At 39.1% G+C, this 27,150-nt stretch overlaps 1 protein-coding gene across 1 annotated transcript in view; it reads right to left on the bottom strand.

Annotated features, from left to right (window-relative positions):
- ak5 (adenylate kinase 5) overlaps positions 1 to 26,680 on the bottom strand; it is a 106,401-nt gene extending 79,721 nt beyond the window's left edge. The window contains exons 1-5 of the mRNA XM_085254678.1: positions 26,278 to 26,680; positions 24,993 to 25,179; positions 23,000 to 23,167; positions 20,077 to 20,249; positions 11,728 to 11,841 (exon numbers count right to left, since the gene is read on the bottom strand). Of these exons, the coding sequence (XP_085110804.1) occupies positions 11,728 to 11,841; positions 20,077 to 20,249; positions 23,000 to 23,167; positions 24,993 to 25,179; positions 26,278 to 26,337 (702 nt within the window). The 5' untranslated portion in view covers positions 26,338 to 26,680. The remainder of the gene's footprint in view (positions 1 to 11,727; positions 11,842 to 20,076; positions 20,250 to 22,999; positions 23,168 to 24,992; positions 25,180 to 26,277) is intronic.
- Positions 26,681 to 27,150: the final 470 nt, after the last annotated feature.

Below are 27,150 nucleotides of genomic sequence, written 5' to 3'. Positions count from 1 at the left end.
TTTGAATTGTTCTTGAGATAAAAAAAAATAATTTGGGGATATCTATTTTGTAATCTTTGAGATAAAATAAACAGTTAATAATTAGATGTCATGGTTTAACTAAATAATATAATACCTATGTACATCTTTTACCATACAAAATACTCCTTCATATATTGTCCACGTTTTGCCCATGTCTATATGTAGAAGTCTTAGGTAGCATCTTTGTGGTCTTGAGTTCTCTAGGTTTTCTGATCATCTTTCAAAATATTTCTTCGGACGTTCATATACAAAGGACATCATGGGACGTTCAGCCGCATGGAGTACTACCACATTAGGTGGTACTGCACTGTAATGTAAAACAAGTTGAGCCGCATCGTGACGCCTCAAAACTACTGTTAGTACTTTACAACACCATCTGGAAAGTGTCTGACAAAGTCCTTTTTTTTTGTTGCATGGGGCAGCACGGTAGGGCACCAATGTCCTACCGTGCTGCCCCATGCAACAAAAAAAAGAAGCAGGTTAACACTGTTGCCTCATAGTAAGAAGGTACTAAATTCCACTTTCTTCCTACCAGAGTCCAAAGACGTTAGTGGGGTTAGGTCAATAAGTGATTAGTGTGAGTGTGAATGGTTCCCTCTCTCTCTGTGTTTGGCATATTTGGATAGTAGTACTATATTATATTGTTTGAATAATTCCTACATTAGGTTCCCAGCATTCTGCTTTGCTTAAAAGCAAACCAGAATACACAGAAATACCACAGGTATTTCCAGGTAATTGTCAAACATTAACGTTTGCTTTAATAGGTTATTACATGGTAAATAGAAACTGGCGGTTTTGCATTTTCCAGCTGTTTACTGCTTATTACACAGAAACTATCATGGATGTTTCCATTTATTAATTTAGAGCATTAAACATAATATTTACATTCTTGCTTTTAAGCCAAGCAGAATGCTGGGAACCCAAGGTAGGATCAACTCAAGAATAATAATATAGCAATAGTATCCAAATATGCTTAAACATCATCCAATATTACTCTTATTAATATGAGGTTATTGCAATCTAAACTGAAGTTTAACTGAAACACTTGAGTGTGTGCATCTACTCACAGACAGCTTAAACACTTCCAACAAACTGGCTACAAACTGCCTGCTGCTCCCAGATGTCATAGTTAACTGCTGCACATGACATGTGAGTTACATTGTGCTCTGATGTGACCACTGAATGATGCCAAATAAGTTATGTAAAGATGCTGAAAAGGCAACTGGAAACTCAGCTATATATTTGTTGATTTAGAAAAAAAGAAAAAAATCCATGCGGTATCCTGCACCAGTGTCTCCCAGGATTACAGACCTGTGGCACTGACTTCCCATCTCATGAAGACCCTGGAAAGACTCATCCTTATCCAACTCTGACCTATTGTCAGGTCACATCAGGATCCCCTTCAGTTCACTTACCAGCCCCGTCTCGGAGCTGAGGACGCCATCATCTACCTGCTCAATCGTGTCTACGACCATCTGGGGAAGCCGGCGAGCACTGTGAGGGTCACGTTTTTTGACTTTTCCAGTGCATTCATACCATCAGGCCAACACTCCTGGGTGATAAGCTGACAGCGATGCAGGTGGATGCCTTTCTTGTGTCTTGGATTGTTGATTACCTGACAGGAAGACCACAATTTGTGTGTCTTCAACATTGTGTGTCTGATAAGGTGATCAGCAACATAGAGGCACCACAAGGGACCGTCCTCTCCCCTTTCCTCTTCACCCTCTACACCACAGACTTCAGCCATTGGACAGAGACCTGCTGGCTTAAGAAGTTTTCACTGATGTTGTGGGGATGGAACTGGACTCCCTTAAGTCAAATGCACCACTGAACGACACAGGAAATCATTCTTGCCTGTGGCCCTCTCCCTGTACAACTCCCCCATCTAATGCATAGATTTACAGTTTAGAGTAAAATTTCAATAATGTATATTTAATCTTTGTAATATTCTGGATATTTATAAGTGAGCTGTTTGTATATATTAGAGCTATTTCTTATATTTTGTAATTTTGAAATATATTTTTTTATTTAATTCAGTTTGTTGCTGTACTCATTGTCTTGGAGCAACTGTAACCACATAATTTCCTTCCGGATTAATAGTGTGTTCTGATTCTGATGAAAGGCACCATTATTTTTTTCTTTCAGTGTAAAAAGTTGTAATGTATAAAAAATGACATCCTCGAGTTGATCCCATAAACAGTCCACAGAAGGGTAGACCTAAAGGAACACCTTCGAGGAAATATGATTCATTGTTTAACATAAAAAGGTTCCATGTCTGAAAAGTGAAGTCAGAAGTGCCGTAAACCTGCATTCTTTTTAATTCAGAAGGCGGTGACTCCTCTGGTTGCAAAGAGGCGTCTATTCAGTCTGTCAGCTTGTTGATCTATGATCTAACTAAATAACATTGGTTCATTTTATAGACTATCATTCTCTTTAGAGTCAAGGGGAAACAAACCAGAGTGCACCAAACTTCAAACATTAATTCCTGTAAACTCATTGCACCACAAACCCATTTGTTCTCATTTGTATGCCTCACCCTTCCTTCACTTTCCCCCTTTTTGTCAGCCTCTCTGAGACATATCGGGAAATTTGCCAGGCTGGGAGCCACTACAGATTTTCAGTTAGACCTCTGCCATACTTTACCCTCTCCTGTAGCTCATCAATAAATGAGTATCATTCATATTTTGGGTTGGGGTTCTTGCTAGTGAAACATCCCTACTGGCAAGAAGAGACTAGATTTAGACAAGTGGGTGGAGTCCATCCATAGACCATACAGATCCACTGCACTAATAGACACCTGCTAATAAGTGTTAAATAGGATTCAAATGAAATACTAAGAAATTTTACTCTTGAAAAGTGGACTATAGAATTCTTGGGCAGCCTTGTAGTACAATCAGCTATATTTAAATCTTTAAGAAAAATAGAAACACCTTAAATGCAGTTGAGAAGTTAATTGAATTGGCTTGTAGTCTGGTCGCTGATCATAACAATAAAAGCTTCAAGCCTTAAAACAAATACTGGTTATTGTATACCCCAGGCCTGCCGCATGCTTGCATTAATATCTAGGTGGTCATCAGCTCACATCCAATCATTAATGACTTTATGAACTGTTTCTGAGCGGTTGCTAAGACACACTTATAAACAAAGCTGCATGGATATCTACCTTATGTAACATCCAGTAGACTTTCTCTAGTCCTGATCTAACAGCAGTGCCCCTTTACAAACCGCTGTAAGCTATTTTAAATGGCACTTAAATAACATTCTGACAATAAAAAAAATTGAATCAGCTTAACTGAATTTCAGAGACTGCTGCTTATGAAAAGCGGTGATTTATACGACTTCCGGGCCGTGAATGTGAAAATGCCTATTAACACACAAATGTGTGGCAACATAGATGAGTTAGCCAGTGACTGTGAGTTTACTGAATTGTTTACACATTAGCAGATGTGATCTGCTCCATGTTTGGAACAGCTGGAAACACACTTATAGCTCAGCTTTGAGGTGTATCAAAGAAGGGAGGAGTATGTGATTGGGTGGGTGTTGCCTGGTTAGCACTGATTCTCTACACGAGACAGCCACATGTATCCTCTTGTTTATGTGTTTTGTTTCCTCAGGCAGCTTTCAGACAGGGAGCACGTACTGAGTGGAATCTGCTGTCAGGCGCAGCGGACCGGGGAGACGACAGCAACCTCATTATGAGCTATTATTACACCCAAACTTGGCCTCTTCACAACAACAGGGAGAGAGGGTACAAAAACCAGAGTGGCAAGAGGATATAACAAAGACATTCGAGTGGGTTACATATCCACAGTGGTTACTGTGATGGGCCCACAGAAACCCCTCACAATGCCTGAATGCTTGTTGTTCAATAAATCTGGCATACTTGGAAAATCATCTTATTATAACTGTGGAAATGTTGTTCTCTTGTGATAAAAAAAAGAAAAAGATCTTAAGGGACTTTCAGGTTAAAGTTAAATATATAAAACAAAACTAAATTGTATGTTAATCTGTGACCTGAACGAAATTAAAGTAATATAAAATAGTGCAATGAATAACACTATCTCATTACAACGCTCTGCTGAGAAACCTTGGGTTCTGGCATTTGTTTGAAATTTACTTTCACATACCGTATACCCCAGACGAGTTCCTCACTCCACAGTCTCCCCCAGTGGGGAAATACATCTTGAGACAGTGCAGAAATCCACAAAGAGCTCAAAGCTTTGACACAGCCTTGAAACTTGCCAGATCCCAATCTGATTTAGCCGCTACCCAGGTCCTGTCTCCATGCGTCGCCCAGGACAATTTCAAAGTTGTGGCTGACTGGTGCATATTTAAAGCATCTAAGATGCTTCTACGATACTTTCTGCACAGCTGGCTGCAGAAAGAAAAAGCTGTGGATCACTTCTTATATTACAGTCGTTACTAAGGAATTTAAAGAGCGCCATGGCCGACCTAATCATTTATCGCTGATGAGTAGCAAAAATACACAGTTGAAGATTAGTATATATGTAAGCAGTGATGATTCGTATATAGATATATATACAGAGCATTTTCTAACTAATTCCTAATGAGCTATTTTAAAGTATCATAACATCATGTATAACTAAACTACAGTAAGTTTCCCAAATAAACCAAAGACAGTACAGAAAAATTAGAGTACTCAGTGGTATAATTAACTAGTCTGTTCATATACTTCATAGTCTTTTATATCATGGTTTTTATTCAAATTTGCTGACTATGAGGTAGTTTTATAACTGAGTGTGAAGCTCGGGTAGTAAACTCAGCATTGATATATCATATCCGTTTACCTGTAAGTTGATTTAACAATAGAAAGCTGCTTATTTATACTTCCAGAGACATGATCAGACTTGCTTGAGTCATGTCAGGGTGTGTTTGGTGAATACAAGTTCAGTATTATCTTTTAAATGAAATGCTTTTTATTAGATGTTTCACAAGATTCACAAGTCTGTGTCAGCTCAACAAATAATACAGTGCAGCCCAAGCGTGGGACCAGAGGCAGCTAAACAAAGACGATTCTCATTCTGAAGCCGAGGAGAGCGGCAGCTTGAACTGCTAATTGTCTGTAGGTTTGACACTCAGAGTGACAGTGATCGTGTTAAACTTGTTTTTAACTGAGTTGGTAGCACACTGTGACTAATGCCATGCAACTGAAAACAGAAACGGTGACGTCTGGGATGACAAAATAAAAACTGTTTTGGTTTGTGCTCGACTTCATGTAAGCATGTTTTCATATATTAAGTATGGTTATCTCTTTCTTCTGTATTTATAGGTTATATCTTTTTGCATGCACTCATGTGCTAATGCACATTTGTTGTGTGTCACAACCATGTGCGTTCATGCACTTTCATGCTTTGACCTCTTTGCAATTTTATGCATTTGCCTGTTTATTTCACTGTACATGTAAATACAATTTTGCATATTTCAGTGTGTATGAAGCACGTTTCCTTGCGTGTCTGCATACAAAAAAAGGCAATAGGAAAACATAGTTCCAGAGACAGAAATGGTCTTTTGGACCATTTGTTACCCTAACTGAAGAGAACAGCCTCTGTAGAGCCACATGACTGGCTGTGGCTGTCTACAATGACAAGCCATTTGGATGTGTTGACTGGAAAGATGACGAGATAAAGCTCCACACTATCTTTCAGTAAGTGGCGCTTTCAAAAGAGTCCCATCTGGTTTTCCCTGCAGGAGCCCAAAAAACACAAATTTAATCAACCATTCTGTGCCACAGTGGAGCTGCAGTTTTGTAGAGAGTACCAACGCTGTTTGATAGTTACAGAATATTCACAGGCTGCATCACAGCTTCCTTACGTGACACACTGACAGCACATACTGTCATTGATTGAGGCACTTGCTGCTGCACTGATCATCAAACCTGGTGAAACACCTTTTGGTGCAATCTTATGTCCAAAGGTACAGCAGAGTTGTTGCTGGACAAATAACAAATCACACTGTGAGAATTGTTCAGACCTCACAGTTTTTCCATAAATTGTCAAAAAATATTTCCAGCACCAACAAGAAAAAAAAAAGGTTGCCTTATGTATTAAATTTGCGGTAAAATGTTTGATAGAAAGGCCAAAAAGTTTTTTTTAATTAAAAGTGGTGTTCAGGTGCATTGAGTATCTTCATGGTACATCCAATAAAAACATAACCTTTGAGAAGGAGGTAATGTTTTTGGTAGTGTTTGCATGTGTGGGTGTGTGTAACTGTTGACACGATAGCTTGAAAAGTTTTAAAGTAATTCTGATAAAACTTTGAAGATGAGTAGAGCGGGGTCATGCTAACAATCCATTAAAATTTGCCTTACATCCACCAAGGACTTCAAGGTCAACTTATTGATCTGTTGATCACATAACTTGCATCATGCATCAACACAGCAATAAAACGGCATTAAGTTGAAATCAGTCTATCATTAGTCAGTTTCCTACTGAATGGGGTCAAGCTGGCAATTATATGCAATCTGTTTGTAATAATACTGTAAAATAAATGAGCAGGAATTGCAAATCTGGTCTTGCCTGTTCCGAATCAATCTACATAAACCAAAGTTCACAATAAGTATTGCATTCAGAGTCCAGCTGAACCATCATCGATCTGAAACAGAATAATAATAGAATGTGACATGAAGCTGCAGGATCTTGTGTTTGGTGTTTTTCTCATGTTTTATGGCCCAACAAAGTAATAAAATAAATGAACAAAATTAACATATTCTTGTGTGATATACTGACTTGGTGGTGACAAGGTGAGACTTTAATCATTCTTTTTTTGTAAAATGTCTTCTTGAAATGTTAATCCTTTCCAAGTAGGACTTGAAAGTCTGCTGTCCTTCCGTCTTGTTCCCTGTAATGCAGCTAAAATTGCTGACATTACAAGGTCAGGATTATCTTCTACTGACCTCAAAAGGCCCTAAACGGCTCTAAAAGTCACTCAGCGCTTATTAAAAAGCTGATAAATCTTAAGTGAGTTTAATAGTGATTGAGAGCATTAGTCCCACTAAAAGCAATCGACTGTTTTGTGACACACAATTGGCCACTCAGCTGTAGAGCCGGACTTTCCTTTAGAAGCTCAGAGGAAAAAAAAGCATACACAAGCTGTATCCCAGCGTCCGTGTTTCCAGAATATTTGTACTATTTATCATCTTCATATCAAACCTGATGTTTTCAAAAAGGGAACAGCATGGTGGTGTGGCTGTAAGCCTCACAAGCAAGAAGGTTCTGGGTTCGAATTCAGTCTGGTGTCTCCCTGTGTGTGTGTGGGTTCTCTCCAGGTACTTTGGATGCAGTTTAGAGAGCGTAGGGTCAGGTTAGTTGATTATTGTAAGTTGGATGTAGGTGTGAATGTGATTATGAATGGTTGTCTGTCTCTATGTGTTTGCAATAAACTGGTAACCTCTGTAGGGTATATACCCTGTCTCACCCTGGGATAGACTCCAGCGCCAGAATTGGATAAGTGGAAGAAGATGGATGAATGGCTTTTCAAAGCATTTTGTGACTTCCCATAAAAATTCCTTCTTTAAGTACTGCAGTTTCTAGAAGATAAAGCCAAAAAAAACATCATCAACTTCCTACTTTGGTCAGATGCTTGATAATGCAGAGACCATGAACCAGTCTGCCAGTCAGAACGTCTTCAGAGTTCCTGCTCAGTGAGCTGTTACCTGTTCATTTGAAGAACATTGAACAGTGGCAGGACAGCAAAATGGTAAATAGCTGATCAGAAGCTTGATAGGGCCTGGTGTGAACTTGAGGTCTGTGATAATGTCAAATATCAAACACTAGGTGGGGGACAAGCAAAAAGGCAGACTCTGTAGACACACTGACTGGTTGTATTTTGAATGATTTTTTTTTTTACTGTTTTAATAATCAAAGAGAAAATAAAAATTACACAAATTAGTTCAATCAGTACCTTTAAAAACGGATCTCTTTAACATTGAACTCTGCCTCTCAGCAAGAATTTCATAAAACTGGAGAGAGGCAGAAAGGCAGGAAAAGGAAGCACCAATAAACTGGACCTGAGAAAAATAACTAATGCCAACTAGCCTCCCATAATTCTATCACATGGAGTGCAATAATCAGACTACAGCATTTGCCATCAGCTCAACAAGTACTACAACACCATAAATGAAAAATAATGATGGGAATGTAGTAAAAGAACAGATGACATCAAACATCTTTCAGTGTTTGCAGGCTTCAGGGTAAAAAAAAAAGCAAAACATAAGAAAAATTCAACTTAAAAAACCCTTAATTTGTCTTAGAGTAAATTGTTAAATGTTGTCATTTCTATGCTTACCATCCATCTCTACATTGTTTAACTGTGGGATGAAAGGAATTTTACTGTCCCCCTCCCCAGATTCTCCAGGTTCTGGGTGGGGGGCTGTAGTCTTTTATTACAGACACATCCTTGTGCTTTTTGATGTAAGCTTCCTGCTTTTATGACCCTTTGGTCAGCAGGAGGTAACACACACACATTCTTACACACACACACGCACACACACATTCTCACATAACACACACACACACACACACACACACACACACACACACACACACACACACACACACACACACACACACACATTCTTACAGAAGTTCACACATATACATACAATGCCTTGTCTTAGAACCATGTGGGCGTTGCTTTGCTGTGATGTGTTTTGTGTGAACTGTCTCTCAATAAAAGGCAGCGAGAGGAGGCCGTCGTCGGGGTCATTTTCGTGGTGGACACAGACGAGGACTCCCTTGCGCAAATGATCGATCGACTGTCTTGTTTTCTTCATGATGAATAAGTCTCTAGAATTAGCGGGGCTTGTGGAAACACAGACCCAACAATTTGCCTTAGATTGCAGCAAAATAAGTAAATTGCACTCCTGTAAAGGACCCAGTCATAATATTCTTAGTGAACAATTTACCTGCTAACTTAGATATTTCTGCCATATTAGAGTTTAATGAAAAGAGCCCGAAAAGAGTCTGTGCCTCAACATTAAATTCCCACACCAATGACGTCAATGCACCATTAAAGTTGTTACCAGAAGCATCCACTTATCCACTTTTAACAAATTATGAAATACGAACAATAACTGTCATCGAAACCTGAAGAGCATTTCAGTTTGACTTTTGTCATATGCAGCTTTCTAATGCAAAATAGTTGCAAAAATAAACTTTAATCAAAGGCAATTGGAAGAATGCTAATTTGGATGCGACAACTTAAATATTTAAGTCTTAAAAACCCTCATAATGGCCTGTTGTCGCTGTGTAGCTCCTGATATTTAGCATATCAAACTGACGTAGATTTACTCAAACCACTAAGCCATGATACGCTCAGCTCTTTTAGTGCTGGAGATGAACTAGATTCAAGACAATAAAATAGCAATGGTGATGTGCGCAGTTAAATTACCAAACAGATGTAATTGTAATTAGTTATTTAATAAAAAAATGTGTCATTTGATTACAGGCACTAATCACAACACCGCCGAGGAAGAACCAAACACTGCAGTTCCTCAAATGACCACTTGATGCTTTCATTAAAATTGAGTAATTTAATAATTTTTTTTTTTTTTAAACTTTACATATGAAATAAATGTTTTACAAACTGGTGCAAGAAACAGTTTTAATCTTTGTATCTAATCTAATCAAACTTTATGGGGATATTTGATGTATCACAGCAGCACAAAGCATTCACAAGATACTGCTGCTTGACCTGTTTTACCATGTGCACTTCACATTGCTGTAACTCCTCAGCCATTTTAGCCCACAGGTAAAAATCTAAATGGTTCGTGAAAGATGAGAATTATTATTATTTTGTAATTTTAATTAGTCAAATTTAGAAAATACACCCAGGCACCCTGTGTAATACTTGGGCGATAAAGGGTTAAGGCTTAGAGTTTTTTCACTTTACCTAATTTGCATCACTGAACTGACTCTCTCGAATGAGTTTATAGTGTTGGTTTGTTTCACAGTAAGATTAATGCAAATATGTGACAAATAAACTGAACTAATGTGTTCTTAACCATTATTTATTCTGTATTAATACCAGTATACATTTTTATGTGATATAACAATGTGATATTGCAGCATGCTTTTACGTTCGCTAGTGTGCACACCAGAAGGGCGACCACGGACACGTATAAGAGCAAGAAAAGCAGGACTTTAAGAAACTGGTTAAAAAGCTCGACCCAAGATAAAACATCCCAGGTGGAAAATATTTTTCTATTTTATCATGTCACGAGATACAGGGTTGAATTACTTAAGCTGTTAAACGGAAGCACAGTTTTCACCCCTTGTTCACAAATAAACTGGCCAAAACTGTCTTTTACTGCTCGAACCATCAAACGGCTGAACATGAGCAATACATAGGTTGCCCAATCGGGAGTGAAAATCTCTGTATATTGTAGGCAACATTTTGTCTTATGTTAATGCATACAAATGTCATATGAAGTGCAATCAAATTTCCCCACTGGGGCAAATAAATGAATAAAAAAATCCATGCTATTCGATCCTTTATTTTAATATATTTGGGGAAAATAACACCGAGCTACTTATGAGCTACATTTGACCCATGGTGTGCCGCTGTGTCACTACTCCTGCTTTATAACAACGCAACTGCGGCTGCTGGCATCTTGTTTCAATAGACTTGCACTTCAAATTAGGAAGCGTGTCATCAGTGACTGTAGCTCATTAGAAAAGAAGGATGGAAAATGCCCTTCGTTCACTTATACTTATAAATGCTGCTGACTGCAAGCTGCAATCATTAATAAAACATTTTTCAGTATTTCCTTTCCTGTATTGCTCAAATATTATATCATTTTGAGGCTATGTTACCCACCCCCACTAACAGACCCTCAAGAAGTTTGTGCTCTAGTTTTGGTGTATGGTATTCTAATATTTTTCAGTCTGTTGCTTAGTGCTAATGAGAAGGCGTCTGCCAGAAAGTCTGTGGATACAGCTTGCCAACCAAGCTTGCTGTCATTAGCCGATAACTTACACAGTTCGCACACAGTATAAAGATAAAATGCCCCTTGTGCGATTAAACACAGCAGGTATGAAAGGGTTGTTGTGTACTGCACATGAGACAAAGTGACTCTTTTATATATAGAGTCAATGAAACATGAAAGCAATTTTCATAACTCAAAGAAATATAAAATTGTTTAGCAAATCTCCAAACACAGAAAATACTCTTTATGTTTGCAGATTAGATGTGACAGATAGTTTAAGCCTAAAGGCTGCAAAATTAAGATTTATGTAAAATGACTTAAGTTATAAACATGAAAACAGCATCTGAGCCCAGGATGAACAAAGCAATAGAAAAGGGTGTCAAACATAAGGCTCAAGGGCCAGAATTCGCTTGGCAAAGACTCCAAGCTGGCCCACTGGACGCCTTTGGAAAATGTGAAGAACAGCCTCTGCATTAAGCCAACAGAACCTTTTCTTTAAATTTACACATGTATTTCTAACAGCTTTAGCCAAAAGAGTCATGCTGACAGAATTATTCAGTTACTGCAGCAGCATTTCTTTATCATGAAGAAAAAAAGATGCACTGCTGAAATTGCTCTTTCTTTTTCTTATGTAAAAATAACTCAGGGATTAAATGTGTAGTTAAGCCTAATTACACTGATAGTAAGAGGAGTTTTACTGGTCTGGCCCACAATGTAAAATAATTTGGACATTCGTGCATTAGAGGATAAATGAGACTCACCTGGTCCTCAAAGGACAGGGCCTGTCCGACGTCCCGAGGGAACCCATCTATGACGATACCGTTAGCATCCGGGATCTTCATAATCTTCTGCTTTATCTCAGTTATTGTCGTCTCCTGCAAATCATCAAAAGCAACATGATTCATAATTTTCATCACTTGGTGCAGGGAGCTCATTAGATTTTTAATCAATAAACTGAGTAATTAGCCACTGTCTTGGTGTCCAAAAGCATATTTAACTACACTCACATCTGAGATGCCAAATAGTGGGGGCCGTTTTCTCAGTGAAGAGAAAGACATTGCAATTACAGAGTTATACAATTTACGGTTGTGATTATAATTCAGAGATAAAAAGATTAATTTTATCAATGGCTTTTGCAGTTTCTTGTGTAGCACTGTAAATCTGACAAATAATGAAGGGTATCTGATTTGGAGCCATAAATACGGTGAATGAAAAATCCACTATATCATTCATCTGTTCATCCAGCTGTTGTTTAATATTTCTGAATGCAGCTGAATGACTCTGTTGAGAGGTCCTGAGGTCAGAGCGTGCCAGCATCTTTTAGCATCACTTGCTTCCTCTTGGCTGGAGGAGGTCAACATGTTTGAACGTATTTCTCCAGGCAGAATGCACCACATGATACGACAGAGATACATGAGCAATGCTCAGAACTAAAAATAACATGAACAACACAGACATTTAATTTCCCTCCGACTGCAGAGTGTGAGCGGCAGCCTGACAGACTACGCAGAGATAAACCTAATCTAGATTCCATAAACCAGATTAATGTATGCTTGTAAGACTAACTCAGAGAATCTGATCTAAGAAAAGCCCTCTGAGCCGCTGCACGTCTCGCAGCAGAGCTCTCACAGGAACGCGAAGCATCAAACAACTCACCTGCAGCTGCACAGACTCCGTATGCAAAATTACTTCTGTTCAGCCATTTGTTATTTGCAATATACACGGCAGACTCTGAGTAGCTTTCTAAATAGTGCAGAATAGACTGAGATTTCAAATAAATGTTTCTCATTCCGTGCTCACTAACAGATCTGGTGTTGCATGATTAGAATTTCCACATCCATCAAATGTCACGCATTTTATTATAGTGTTTCCAACATGTCAATTACATGGTAAGAGACACCTCGTTTGTCTATTTTTGGTGGAACTAGTGCATGCATTCATCACAGTGCACCGTGTAGCTAATGGAGAGTGATTTCTAACTAGTTTAAAGTGGACCTATTATTCTCATTTCCAGCCCCATATTTTCATTCTTGGATGTGACTGGAGTAGCTGTGCATGTTTCACAGTTCAAATTAATCATCATTAATCTTGTACTGGCTTTTGGTGCAGTCCCTTGGTGCAGCCACTTTGTGAAACAAACCATTTTAGCTCGTCTAACTTTAGGAGATTCTTTTACCACAATGCACTGCAGCACAGAAATAGCTCCTGAAACATTAAAGCTGGAAGAACATTATTGGGGAACAGGATAAAAGAAAAACAATTATAAAGTCCTCTATACAGATGGATGTCCATTGCATCTGTTGATGTACAACAGCAAAGTGAATTGATCATTATTACTGTGCATTTAAGGAATGATCTACTATAACCAATATTACAGATAATTCCTTCTTTGAAGAAAGAACTAAAGTAAACTAAAATACCCCTGAATTCTACTCAGTCTCTCTTAAAATGGTGACAATATTTTATAGTCCAATGACGTATGGCTCCAAGACAGTGAAGCCATACGGTGGTTCTTTCAGCAGTTTGGTAGAGAAATACTTTTAATGAACAACCTGTGATTTTGTGAACTCACCTGAATCTACCATTTTATACCAAAACACGAGCACTCAGAGAGCGCAACTCCCCCAGACGGCAAGGCCTACACTAAAACTTTCATATTTTATGATGTTTTTATTGCAACATGCTGATGTCAGCATGCTGATGTCAGCATGTTGTTGCATCATTGTGACATCATTGGGTGTGGTATTGAAAAAATAAAAATTGCGTTGTACAGCCCTCTCCATGCCTATATTATTTATTGAATTTTTCTCTAGGTCAACTTTGACCTTGGTCATTAACAGTGGAGGTCAAGATTCTTGGCCACACCAAGGTCGAGGCTGGTTCTTAGAGGTGATCATGCATTTGCGGTCGTGGCGCCTAAAATGTTTAATGATTTGCCTCTCCACATTAGACAGGCTCCTACCCTCAAGCTTTTTAAATCCATCCATCCATCCATTCGCTTCCGCTTATCCTTTTCAGGGTCGCGGGGGCCGCTGGAGCCTATCCCAGCTGTCAAAGGGCGAGAGGCAGGGTACACCCTGGTACACCCTGCCTCTCTGTCCCTGTGTGTCTTAAAACACATTTCTACTCACTGGCTTTTAATACTGCACGAGAGCTATTTAGTTATTTATTTGTTATTAGCTATTTGGCATTGATGTTAATTGATATTGCTATTTTATTGTGTGTTATTTTATTGTGTAATTTGTATGTTTGTACAGCACTTTGGTCAACGCCACTGTTGTAATTAAAAGTGTTATATAAAAAAAATAGAAATAAATAGAAATAGAAGTCTGTGTGTAATATAAAGTTTTTACTGTGTCTCACATTGGTTTGACCTTGACCTGATTTTCACCAAAATGAAATCAGCTCGACCTATTTCTGTTATCTACCATCACACAAAATTTGAAAATGATATCACGAAAACCGGATGCTAGACTGCTAAGAAGCAAAGAGCTACGCAGACAAACAAACTAATTACATACTCTTTACCTTTGGGGGAGAATTAGCTATAAATGGTACATGCAGGAATCTTAATGTGGGTAAACCCAATCATTTCTGATTTCTGGACATCAAATACTGCCACTCTTTGGAAGCAGTAATACTTAACATGCAATAAAATCTGTATTTATAAGTTGGAAGAGTGACAACGGTGTTAGGAACAAGTTTCTCAGCCAAAAGGTCGTGCTATGTGCTCCATGTGTGCACTGAAAACTACTTTGTTTGGTTTTGCAAAAGGCTGTAATCTGATTTAAAATATAACCTTTAACCCTGCATGCTGAAAGATGACATTTAACAGAACAAATGTCCAGTGGGAAAAGCTGGAAGTTTTCATTTACTGTTGGCCATCAAAGCAATAATGCCAAAGGACATGTTGTGTCTGTGAGGCACAGATAGTATTTAGATCTCTGCTCAGTAAATCGACTAATAAAAGTCACTCGGAACTCGTACTCCTAGTAGACAAGTTATTTCTGATTTATTGAGATTAAAATGCCAGAAATCAGAATTAATAAGTAAGTGCAAAAAGCAGAAGATCATTGACAGTTTTCATATTTACTTAACTTTTTTCAGACTGAGTGTTGACTGAACAATATTTGAGTGCTGCTTCAACTGAGACCAATGAAATTTGCAATGGAGAGTAAAAAAAAAAAGCCACAAATATTAAAGGACAGAGGTGAAAGCTGGAAATGATGAATACCCATGGAGTCATTTGACCTGGAAACAAATAACAACTGAACCTTTATAATAGTTTAGATTTTTAAGAAAAGATAGATGAGAGAGGTTAACATACAATCAATATGGCCATGAGTGACAGGGTAATTTTGGACTTTTAATGATTTCTTTGCACTGTTCTTTTTCTCACTTGGAACGATAATACAGCCTCAATATACATCCTCCTGAGATCCAGCCTATTCATTTATGTCCTATTCATGGTGCTTCCCCGTGGACAGTGATGCTGGTATCAAAGGCAGTTTTCAGTTCATGGAAAGCTTGAGACTTGGATGGTTCCTGGGCTGTTCCCAAAAAGTGTTTCCTTTCACCTGAAGGGGTCAGTTTGGGTCATCTTCCAGATCTTGGCAAAGTGGTGACACATCTGAATAACTTGTACATATGTACAATTGTTTGATGACCCGTTTAGAAATTGCTCCAAGAGATTTTGTAAATCTATAGTTCTCTTTGATCTTCAGCTCCTTGGACTTTCCCATTGTTCTGGGTATTGGTTAATCCAAAAAGTGCTGTCAAACTAATTATTATAATGAGTGTATGTAACCTTCTGACCACAGGCGCAAAAATATACTTTATGTATCCCAAAAGTTTGTCTGTGGTAAACATGGTTAATGTGAGTGTAAGTCTTCCAGCTTTATGTTTAACTCTCAGTCATGACAGCGGTATTCATCTTCTCATCTGTTGCTTTTCATGAAAGCAAATCCATGCACTCCCATGCCATATGACTTCTTCCATTTCTAAGGCTTTATACTCAACTCTCAAAGTAAACTCCATGACGTCTTGAATCTAAGACTCACTGATAAATGATCAAAATGACTCCAAACTCTTCTTTAAGCAATATTATAATTTATAATTAATAAATCTTTTGAATTCATGTGGAATAAAATGGGAGAAAAAATGCACATGACCTCAGACACCGCTAAAGACCAGCTGTGAATCAGTAAGAAGTCCTTGAGTATGCACAAAAACAGTACTGTCATCTGGGCTCTTGTTTAAAGCTTCTGAATAACAGCCTTCTTACACACTCAGGAGCATTTTTGCCTCCTTCATTATATGCAGAATCATTAAGAAACCAAATTCTAATCTGCTTTGCTAAACTAATTATGGTGGGAAATTAAATACCTAACAGCCGCAAGTCACTTTATCATATCTAATGTGTCTGCAGTTTGGCCCACGTTGCCGTTTATCTCATCGGTTGCTGGACTGACATGTAGTGAATGGCGACACGGCGAAGCGATGTCTTACCAGACGTGCGAGTAAGGGATGATAAATGATGAACTAGGCGATTCCTGAAGGTGATTCATGACGCAACAGAACCTGAGAAGTACGTCATTAAGCAGGTGGGGGCTCGCGTCTGTGTTACAATTGTTCAGTGTGCTATATAACCAGTACATTACAGTTTATAGATCATTCGTCTGGGTGTTTTCATTGTGTACATCCGAAAAGTGGGAGTTTCATCATTTTATACAAAAGATGAACTCTTAATAGCTGCTTTTATATCGTTACAGAAAATATATTCATGTTTAACCAAAGCTTAATACACAGAAGCATTAGTGACATACTTATTTTTCCCAGAGGTTAATACAGGAAAACACGTGGCACAAACTCTGGTATCACTCCTCTAGCCTAAAAACCACAAGAGAGCACGTGCATTTCCTGGTAAGACCTCCAACATCTGAAAAAGTACTTTATCAAAGTGTGCTTCTGCATTTTGTGTTAAACAGTGAAACCCAAGCAGAGTATTTCCACACAAGTACCACAATGTTTGTGCATCCTTGTTTTATTTGTTCTCTGTCTGTTCTATATATATAAATAGTTTTGCCACTAATCGGACCCTGATCCCATGTCATGTCTTCACAAGACAAGTTGCTTATATCACTAAAGGTAATTGATTTATGAGGAAACAAATGTAGCTTGTTTAGACTAAGCCCTGTGCTCACCTACTCTCTGCTGACTCGGCTTTTTGGGATTATGGTCAGGTTTTTGGGCTTCCACTAGATCCAAAGGATAACCAAGGTAAACTTTCACACTGATCAATGAGTACAACTGTAGAAAACTAAACTAAAAATGTTGATAAAAGTGAAATCTTTGGCACAAAGCTTTACCTTCACCTGCAGATTCTGCAGATACACAAACAGGGGTAGAGAACGCGATCACTGGGACATTACCCAATAACTGTGAACTACAGGTTAAAGCCAAGAAATTGTCACTTCACCGTCTTGTTTATCTGGAGTCAAAAGTGCTCATATTTGGACAAGAAGGTGAAGCTGGTGAATGACACTTGAAAATTTAATGGATAAACATGCCTCACTTTAACACCTAAAGTCTACTTAATGATGTAATTGCTTCAAAAAGGCTCCTTTTCAACAGCTTTATGGTTAACAAAAAGGAGTGAATTTAGCTAAAGGCAACATAATGACTCATTGGAAAATAAATATTAGTATGTATGGTACTACATTGTATATTTTTTATTCAAAATTCTCTACGGACATGCTGTGTGTAGATAACTTAGAATATTATCTGAGATTTCAGTTTCAGATAAAGAAGTGGCATTTCAAATCTGCGTACTGGCAGGAAATTAAACCTGAAGGACGAACACTCTTTGTTCTTTGTGGTTTTAGGTTTGCACATCTTCTTTGCATCACTGGGAGGATTTATTCTTCACAGCATATCTGCAGTGAAATGCTATCAACTCAAAGACCGTTCTAAAGCTTTTTCAGGATATTTAATAATAGCCCTGGACTCTCTTTAGGGAATTTTATTTACTAAGGTGTGATCCCATGTAAAACTTTACCCTGCTGTCTCTGCTGTTGATGACCAGTCTAATACTGATTGGTTAACTGAATCTTATTATTACGGGGTCTTTTTGGTCTTTAACTGTGACAATTCACAGAGAATAAGATGAAGAAGTCTCTTTATACAAATATGTAATGACACTTGTTGTCATGAGATACAGAATATAAAATGTATTTGGTGGTTGATGCAGCAGCAAAATGATGTGGCTTCTGACTCCTTTTGGAGTTAGAAGCCACATCATTTTTGTGCTTTTGAAATTATTTATTTACAATTTTGTGTTACAGTAAAAAAAAAAGAAACTGAATATCTGATGAAAACCCTGTTTCTGCTGATTCTTATAGTCCCTCCACTTTCTACTCTACACTCCAGGGTGCTCCTCCTGCAGTAGTCTCTAGGCAGGGAGGGCCATTAGTGGGATTTGGGTACACCTGTGAAAGCCTCAGAACTGAGTTTAAATAGGTCTGGCCTCTCTTTCTCCCTCCATCCTAGAAACCATCTGTTTTACTGACAACACCAATACTGCAAATGGCTTTTTCACACATCTGCACGTCTGTGACATCACTAACACTTCTCACTCCACCCTCCTCATGTTCATCATCATTTGCTCTTATCTTTTCTACATAAACTTCTAATTATTATCACAACCTTGTCTTGTCAATGTGAATGAGACAGCTTCTGACCCATTAGTACCTTTCACCCTTTGATATATTTAGACACATAACTCAGACTGATTATCTGTATGGCGCAGTTACTGCTTTTTCCAATCAGCCTGTCAGCTGGAATAGGTTCAAGCTCCGGTGGGACTCTAAGGGAATTTTCACTCCTACAGTTTATTTACCGCGTTCAAAATCAGTTGATCGGTTTTGGCTAACAGACGGTGTTTAGCTCAAACTTGAAGCTCACACGTGGTAGTTGAGCCGGATGTGGGTCGGATGACATTCTCACCATAAACAAACCAGTTTCTTCAAAGAAGTCTCGCTGTGGTTGAACTCGAGTGTAAATACCATGATCACATCTGCACAAACGGGGGAACTGAACCAGAGTTTGATTTAATCTGACAAAACGCAGCAGGTGTGCACCCTTATGCACCCTAAGCTGCATTAGTGGCTAAGAATAAGGATGTGTGGGTGGATGGAAGTTGACTGTTTCAGATCATATTGGATATGTTTGAATATTATGGCTGTTATAACAAACAGCCATAATATTCAAACGGTAACAGTTAGATGACCCATATGTGGTTAAAACACCTGTCTATTTATCATTTTGCAATGGTTTACTCTCTCCACTCTTCTTAGATCCATTTCCAAACCTTAACAACCACAACCCCTCAAAGCATAACCAATTCTTTGAACTGTCCCCTCAAAAGAGGTATTTTCAAGTTCAATCTGCAACAGCTCCACAACTGCAAAGCCAAAAATGGACAACCTTGGGCTCGATGATTAAGAGATACTTGAGAGAATTTTGAAATACAATAAATCTCTGTGTCCAAATCACTAGACCAGAGTAAGATTTGAAAAACGCCTACTAATCAAAACTACAGAGCATAAAAAACAGCCTTACAACAATGAGCCTCTGATGTTATTGAGCCAGTTTGTAAAATGTTCAGATGGAAATCTGATGCAACAGAAATGAACCACAACAAATGTTACATCTACTTTAATCCCAAATGAATGTGCCAAACAGGGCGGGGTGCCTTTCAATAACAGATACAACCTTGTTGTAGCACAGGGACAGAAAGGGTTCATGTTAAACACGTGTTGCACTGTATAGTGATTAAAAAAGTGGACCTCCAACAGCCAAAGGATGGTCTCTATAGATTTTCCTCCCAGGCACAATAATTATCCTGCAAAGATGGATGCTCCTAAGACGGACAGAAAAGCCTCTTTCCAACACGCTTGTGATATGGATGCTGCTAATTAGTCCCTTGTTACACGCATGCTGTGATAATGACCTGAGAGTGATTGGACAGGCTTGGCATTCATCCCTCTTCTCATATTCTTTCTGTGTCACCCCCTCCCTTCACCCGCTCTCCTTCTCTGTGTCTCTGCTACCTGTGGTGCCAGCTCTCCGTTGGTGATGATTTTAGCGATCAGGCTCCACTTTCTGTTGCTTGTGGCGTTGTGGATCATCTTCTTTCTCAGCAGCTCGCCCACAGACATGTACTGGAAGCCGTAGCGCTCGGCAATCTTCAGGCTCTGCGTTCCTTTGCCACTGCCAGGGCCACCTAGGCACAAAGGGAGAGCTGTTGATGTTTTGGGAAAATTTTTGTTGTGTGTGCATGTGTGCGCGCGAGAAGGTGTGAAACATTATGCGTGTGGGCGTGCTAGCGTAGGCGCGTGTGTGTATGAGTGAGAGATACTCAGGGTTTGTGAGACTGTGTGTGTGCAGGAGTCTGCTTGTGTTTGCACGTAAGTGGGAGGGTGTTTGGGATTGAGCTATGTGTCTCTCCATGACTGTGTGTTATGGTATATGTGTGTGCAGGGGGAGAAGGGAGTGTGTGTGTGTCTGAAACAGGTATGTGTGAACCTCCTACATTTGATAACAAATAATCATTTTCACTGTTTTAACAGGATACGGACGTGCAGAGGAGGGATATGCTGTCTTAGAGCAACACGGATTTACACATAAAATAATCCCAGTTCAGTAAAACACACATTTTGAGTTAAAATGACCATAATGAAATCTAATCATTATCATTCATGTGTTTAATTGCCGCAAGACAAACATTATACACAATTTGTTAGGTTTCAGCCCATTAAAAGATTTCACTTGGATTTTACAGGCCTGACAACCTGAGTGCTGTTTGAGTGTTATCACAGAAATGGTGCATGCCCCAAAGTCTGAAAGCCATTCCAGAGTGAAGAAAGGTGAAGCCACTTTAAGAAATGATTTTAAAAAGATGAAGAGTGTGCAACCAAGTGAAGAAAATAAGTGAAAATTGGTGGTTAGATTTAAATTCTGAAAACGAGTTTCAGTGAAACAGCAAATCTCTTCTTCAACACTGACATCAGAGGCAGGCAGTATCTGGGTTCATCTTATAATTAGTTATCATAATTAGAATATTCTTGGGTGGTGTAGGGTTTATATCACAATGGACTACAGCAATCAAGGCCTCGGGATGCTTTAAACAAAAGGCTCCTGAGATTCAGCTAAGATGGAAGCTGTGCCCAAAATATCCATGTGTACAGTATGTGTGCAATAAGCACAAAATCACAAATATATTTAGAGAAGAAGGTTATCCTCAATCCTATGACTATTTTGTCTCATCATGTAAAGGTCTGATGCAAAAGGCGTCTGAAAAGTGAAGCAGATGAAATGGTATGCATAGAAAGCTACCTAACTTGTGACTGACGACCCTCTTCTGCATGCAGTGTCTTTGCATTCTCAGTCAGCTCCAGGGGTTGAAGTAGGATTCCTGTCCCACTGCTATTCTTGATGCACGCTAACATCGGCCATGAACACCACAGTCTACCTTGCATCGCTCGAACATAGTGGGTAAACTTTGCCACAGTATTGCATACTAACCTGCTCTATATTATACAAAACTGTATAGTTTTTTTTTTTCAAATAATTTCAAAACAGCACATCAGGCATACAGAAGATCCAAATCTGATTTTATTTTAAGAATAGAACATCACCTGAGCTTTAAATTTCCAGTTTCTCAAGTCCTTATCAATGAAAATAATCTCATCAAATAATCTCTCTTCTGTCCTCTCGTTCTTACATCCTTCTCCATCTCTCAGAGTGAATTTATCCCACACCAACTTTCTTTCTCCCTGGGAAATATAGCCTCTGTACCTTTAACTTGCAGACAAAATACATGCGAAACTGCACAGAAGCAGTTTATTTTGGGAGATATTTGTTGAGCTGCCTGAAACATTTGAAATTCCTTGCCAGTTGTAAAGGATCCCAGTGTAGCAAATGTATGCCTCATCTTACATTGGATTATTCTGTTATCTTTGACCCAGTCTTTCCCACAGTCCTCTCAATGACACGCATCTGTCAATCTGTCTCTCTCGTGAACCTGACAGACAAAACATTTTCCCATGATCCTCTACAGAGATGACAGCTGATGTCACCCTGTTTATTTCCCCTTTAAAATAGGCCACAGTGTGCTCACGGAGAAGAGATCGGAACCAGCTTTGTGTAGCAAGTACAAAAAAACTATCGTCCACTCTACAGGGTGTGAAAATCCCAGAGCGAAACATACTACGGCGGAGGATCGTTAAAAGGTTCTTAACAGAGACTGGAGTGCTTTTTGTGCTTAATTAAAAAGCTCTAATAAACTATGTTAAAAAAAGAGTTCATAAATAACATTTTTTCAGTCTAGCCGAAACAGTCATTACTCTCACTGTGCAGCTGCCACACTTAATTTATAAGATTAATGAATGCATTTGACAGGTTAATGGAGGCACGTCAGGAAAATCAGATTAGGAGAGCGTGAGTGTCTAACATAGTGAGTGACATGACATAAGATCTACCCTGCTGACACTAGTGTAGAGAGGTGGAGTCATATTTAAATACCAGGAAAAACATGTTGCCAGTGTTTTTACTGGTATTTAAATACCAGGAAAAACTCTGGTAATTGTTTAAGCCCGATTCATAGTTTCCTGTCCAGGCCATTATTTTCTAGATCAGCAGGGCAAATAAAAGCCTCCACTCTGTAATTTTGCTGATCTTTTAGTACAAATGGATGCAGCTCTAGTCCCAGCAATGTTATCCTCTGTTAACACACAAACAGAAAGCATCTTAATTGCTGTTTATTATCTAGTGGAAAGCATGATTCACCAAAGAATCTGGATGAGTGCTTGAAATCCAATACATCAGATTAGGAAAATAATATAAAATAGCCTGACCCTGATTTAGCCTCAAAGTTTCCTCATTCTTTTGTGAGTGGATGCTATTTATAGTTACAGTAACTGCGCTTTGCTTGTTTTGGGTATTTTTTTTTTGTCTGTTGTAATGGTTCTTTACCGATGACGAGGATGACTTTAGGTCGTGGTCTGGATGGATCGAACACCTCGTACTCCTCTATGAGCTCCGCCGTCTCCGACAGGTCAGAGTCGCTCTCGATGGAGAACTGGCTGATGGGAGGGAGGCGGTCATACCGTCTGTAGGGGAAATTGGGGCTGTCTGGCAACACTGTGACACACAGACAAACACATACACACATAGAAAGTGTTAAATAAGCAAAACAGGCCGGCTTTTATCTGTGTGTTGATGAACTTCTCAAACCATTCGTGTCTGCTGATATACTCGGCTAAACAATGCTACAAGTCTGCACTGTCTTTTTATATGTGCAGTTGTGACTTTATTTCAGACTCTCATTTCAGAAGAAAACCCCCAAATAAATCATGTCTGTTTCAACAAACAGTAAATTAGAGATGAAGCAGTTAGAGTGATGAATGTAAACACAGCTGCTACATTCGGTTTGGTAATTGTCCTGCTGTCTCTGGTGATGAAAGCATCAATTATACAGCTTCGACAACAATAACACAGTTAGCAAAGACAGAAATAACAAGTGCAAGTTTCTCCAACAGAAGCAGGAGCTGTTATAGTTTTCATGTGACTGTAACTGGATTGACCATACAGTTAGTAGCAAGGACAACACATGACAATGCATGCACTCGTTGCATCAGAAGAGACCAGAGGATGTTTTATGTAAACAGTTCCGCTTGTTAAAATTAAAACAGTTTCATTTAACTTAACATGCCACAACTTAAAACTTTCAACATATCAGTAAGGTAATCATGCCAAGATAAGAATAAATGAGTGTGGGCTTCCCTTGCAGCTATATTTATTTTTTCATTTTTGGAGGCTGTCAAATTTGAGCTTCAAAAAACGGCAACAGAAATAAACAACCCTGATTTAGCCTACAGTTCCCAGGAGATAAACACTGCAGCAGGCAAAGTTTCCAGGTTCTTTTGCCACAATATTACAAGAAGAGGAAGTCAAATATAAAAAAATAAAATGTCGTCACAAAATGTTTTTGAACTAATGAACTGTAGATCTATACATCTGTGTTATCTGCATGGCATGGGTGAAATTTGTTTTGGTTTTCATGGGTCCCTGCTGTGTACATTCCTGCTGCGCTTCAAAGAAAAGGTGAATGGCTGAACTGGAAGAAGTCATTAGCTTACGACAGCTGTAACTGAACTCCACTTTGCTTTGCAAATTCAAACAGAGTTTTGCATATATGGGACTTCCTGCTGGGAATCAATAACTGATGAATGGAGAGACTTTTTTTTCATATTCCTGCTCAGACTAATATTTAGCTACGTGTATTCCACAGGACAGTGTGTTGGTAGCACTGTTTTGATCTATGCGCGCTGTCTTTGAACAGGAAGCAGGAAGGTTTCCTTCCAAAAATTTTAGTCAGTTTTGTAGATGTGGTTTGGATGTATATGATCTTATCTATGTGTCTAAAATCTATGTGAAGTACGGCTATAGTTTGCACTAAAGTGCCGGAATAAAAAGCATCTTCTCTCATTGCGCTCTGAAAGTTTTTTCCTATCTCTCGTTCCAAGACAGTGGTAACAGTTTTAACAGTGTATATGTACAGTGAAGCTTCTGGGCTCAGCACAAACATCAAAACGCCTTTCTCATCAAGCAGGGACCCAGATTGGTGTGAAATAAAGATGTGCACTGCTGTCGGCTTTCTTAGAAAGAAGGCAGGAGCCAAAAAGTAGAAATGCTGGCATCTTTTATTGTGCCAAGAAACTTTGCCAAAAATAGAATGGGATGAAACGCAGCGCCAATTAATCTGCCAAAGACTTTTAGTCAACTAAAGACATAAAATAGAGCATTCCCAGAGCCTGATCACACAGTGGTTACAAACCTGTAGGTTAAATTTTCACCCAACGAAAGCAAGAGAAAAATGTATTTAAGTAAATCAAACAGCTGCATTTAAACAAATCAGCCAAGCAACTAATTGCTTAAGCTCTAATCTGTTTCATTGCCTCCTCACCATTTCTGAAGAGGGACCTGCGTGACTGGCCTCCATTGAGAGGAGGAAGTGACTTCTTCTCCTGGCCCACAAAAGTATCCCACCGCACCTTTTCTGGTCCTCCGAGCTCTCTGGCTTTCTTCAGACAGCCTTCCAAGTATTCAATGGGGTCATCGGGCCGGTAGTACATCAGACCTGTGAGCAGGCTCTGGAGGAAACAGTGGAGGAAGATATTATGATGTATAGTTTCATACAATATTTAGAGAAGGGATGTTCACTGTGGCAGTGCTGCAGCTTTGTTACGATGTGCTGCTGTGGAACAGCGTGGCAGTGCTCGAACACACCACCTTAATGAGGGGAAGTTTCGAACTGCAGAGCATGGTTGCCTTAGCCCGGCTCCACCAGAGCAATAAAAATCTCATTTTGCCAGAAGTCCATGAAATTGGCCTCAGCCTGACAAATACACACATACCCCTGATGACCTTGGTGTTATTGTCGAGCAGCACTGACTGTGATGAATATGAAAGCGAACTCGACAGCCAAAACACAAGCGTATGTTTGTGTGACATTTGTCCTCTCGATCCTGTTTTCAAAACAATACCTTCCTCTGGGATTTCATCTCCACCCTCACTAACATCTCCCACCAGCAGCACGTTGTGAAGTTTCCTGAAAACAATTTGATGTGCTCATTTTCTGATAATGAATACACTGTTACGGGGCAGCAGTGTAAGGAATGAAAGGCAAAGGCAGTTATGATGATGATGACGATGATGTGCCACTTCAGTGCTCAATGTAATTTGAACTGACTGTAAATAAACAGGCACTGATTGCTTGCATACATTAGCTTGACTGCAGCAGGGGAATGAGTGTAATTAAGAGGATGAGCCAATTTAGCATCCCCTCAGGAGAAAGAATATATTTCATTATCATATTCCTGTGAGCTCTGATATGTGTCTCTGCTTAGGAATTAATCAACTTAATCGGACTTTGTATCTCTTTCACCAGCTATGACCATCTGTAACTTTCGTATTTACGTAATATCCCAGCAGACTTCAATAGCAGTTATATATATACGAGGGAGTTTGTAAAATTATGATTTCCCCTCTTATTTTAAGCTACTGTTTAATCCTGAAATACGCTTTCAGCCCACGTGATCCGCACCTCTATACCGTCAGATAACGTAAAGGAAGAATCTTTACCGTGACTCTGTCATGCATCTTGCAATGCATGGAACATGAATTAGTGTACTCTCCCTGAGCGCGAAACATACCCAGTTTGTCTCTTCAAAGCGTGCACCAGCTCTCACCTCAAATAGTTGCGGTATTTCCCGCCGCGCGAGATACTCCTTGGCATCGTTGGTATTCATCTCTAGACGGAAATCCTCTGAAATGACAACTTCTCCAAAGCGTTTGATTTTCTTTTCCTTTCTTCAGACGACTCGGTGCAGTAATCTTTGGTTAATAACTGAGCTCCGGACAGACTCTCGCTCAGCGCATTTTTGCCTCCTGTTTGTACTTTACAACTGAATTCCTGCAGGCAATTCCACCGCGCCACCCTCCTCGCTCGCTGATGCAGATGCGTGGCTTGTCCGTCTTCCCTTCTACAGCGGACTGCTTCCAGCACGCACCGACTGTTTGTGTGTATGCGTGTATGTGCCTTGACGTTGGGTTGGCACATAGGTTGCGCGCCGTGTGCCAAAAAGCGCACGCACCGCCTCTGCTCTACATTTTCAATCGTTCCTCCTCAGTCTTGAAAGTTGGTGTTGATTCATGATTAATTCGATCGTGGGTTAAAAAATGATGGTATAAAGCGGATCAAATATGGTAGCGTCTACATGTAGCTGAAATATTCTACTTTTATTTTAAACTTTTGAAAAAAAAATAGCTTATCAGATATGAGTCCATAAGAATATGAATTTTGAATATGTTTATTTTAAGTAACCATATTTTGTTACTAAAATAATTATGTTTCAATTCAGTGTTTGTAATGGAGTAGTTTTACTTTGGTAGCATTTTATTAAGCATTAGTAAGGTATAAGCAAGTGTTTAATGTTACTGTTAATGTTTACTGTTTACACCATCTACAGCTATAACTGCTACTACATCAGTGCTAGTAATAATCATAACCATAATCCTAGTCATAATAATATATATTTATAAATGGCAAACTAGGGAGGAGT

The sequence above is a fragment of the Mchenga conophoros genome, linkage group LG18, assembly GCF_057382185.1.
Source record: "Mchenga conophoros isolate Kocher_MC1m ecotype Shallow Benthic linkage group LG18, M_conophoros_male_GT1.1, whole genome shotgun sequence".
Classification (NCBI taxonomy): domain Eukaryota; kingdom Metazoa; phylum Chordata; class Actinopteri; order Cichliformes; family Cichlidae; genus Mchenga; species Mchenga conophoros.
The sequence above is the reverse complement of the archived record's forward strand: the minus strand, read 5'-3'. Positions and strand labels throughout refer to the sequence as shown.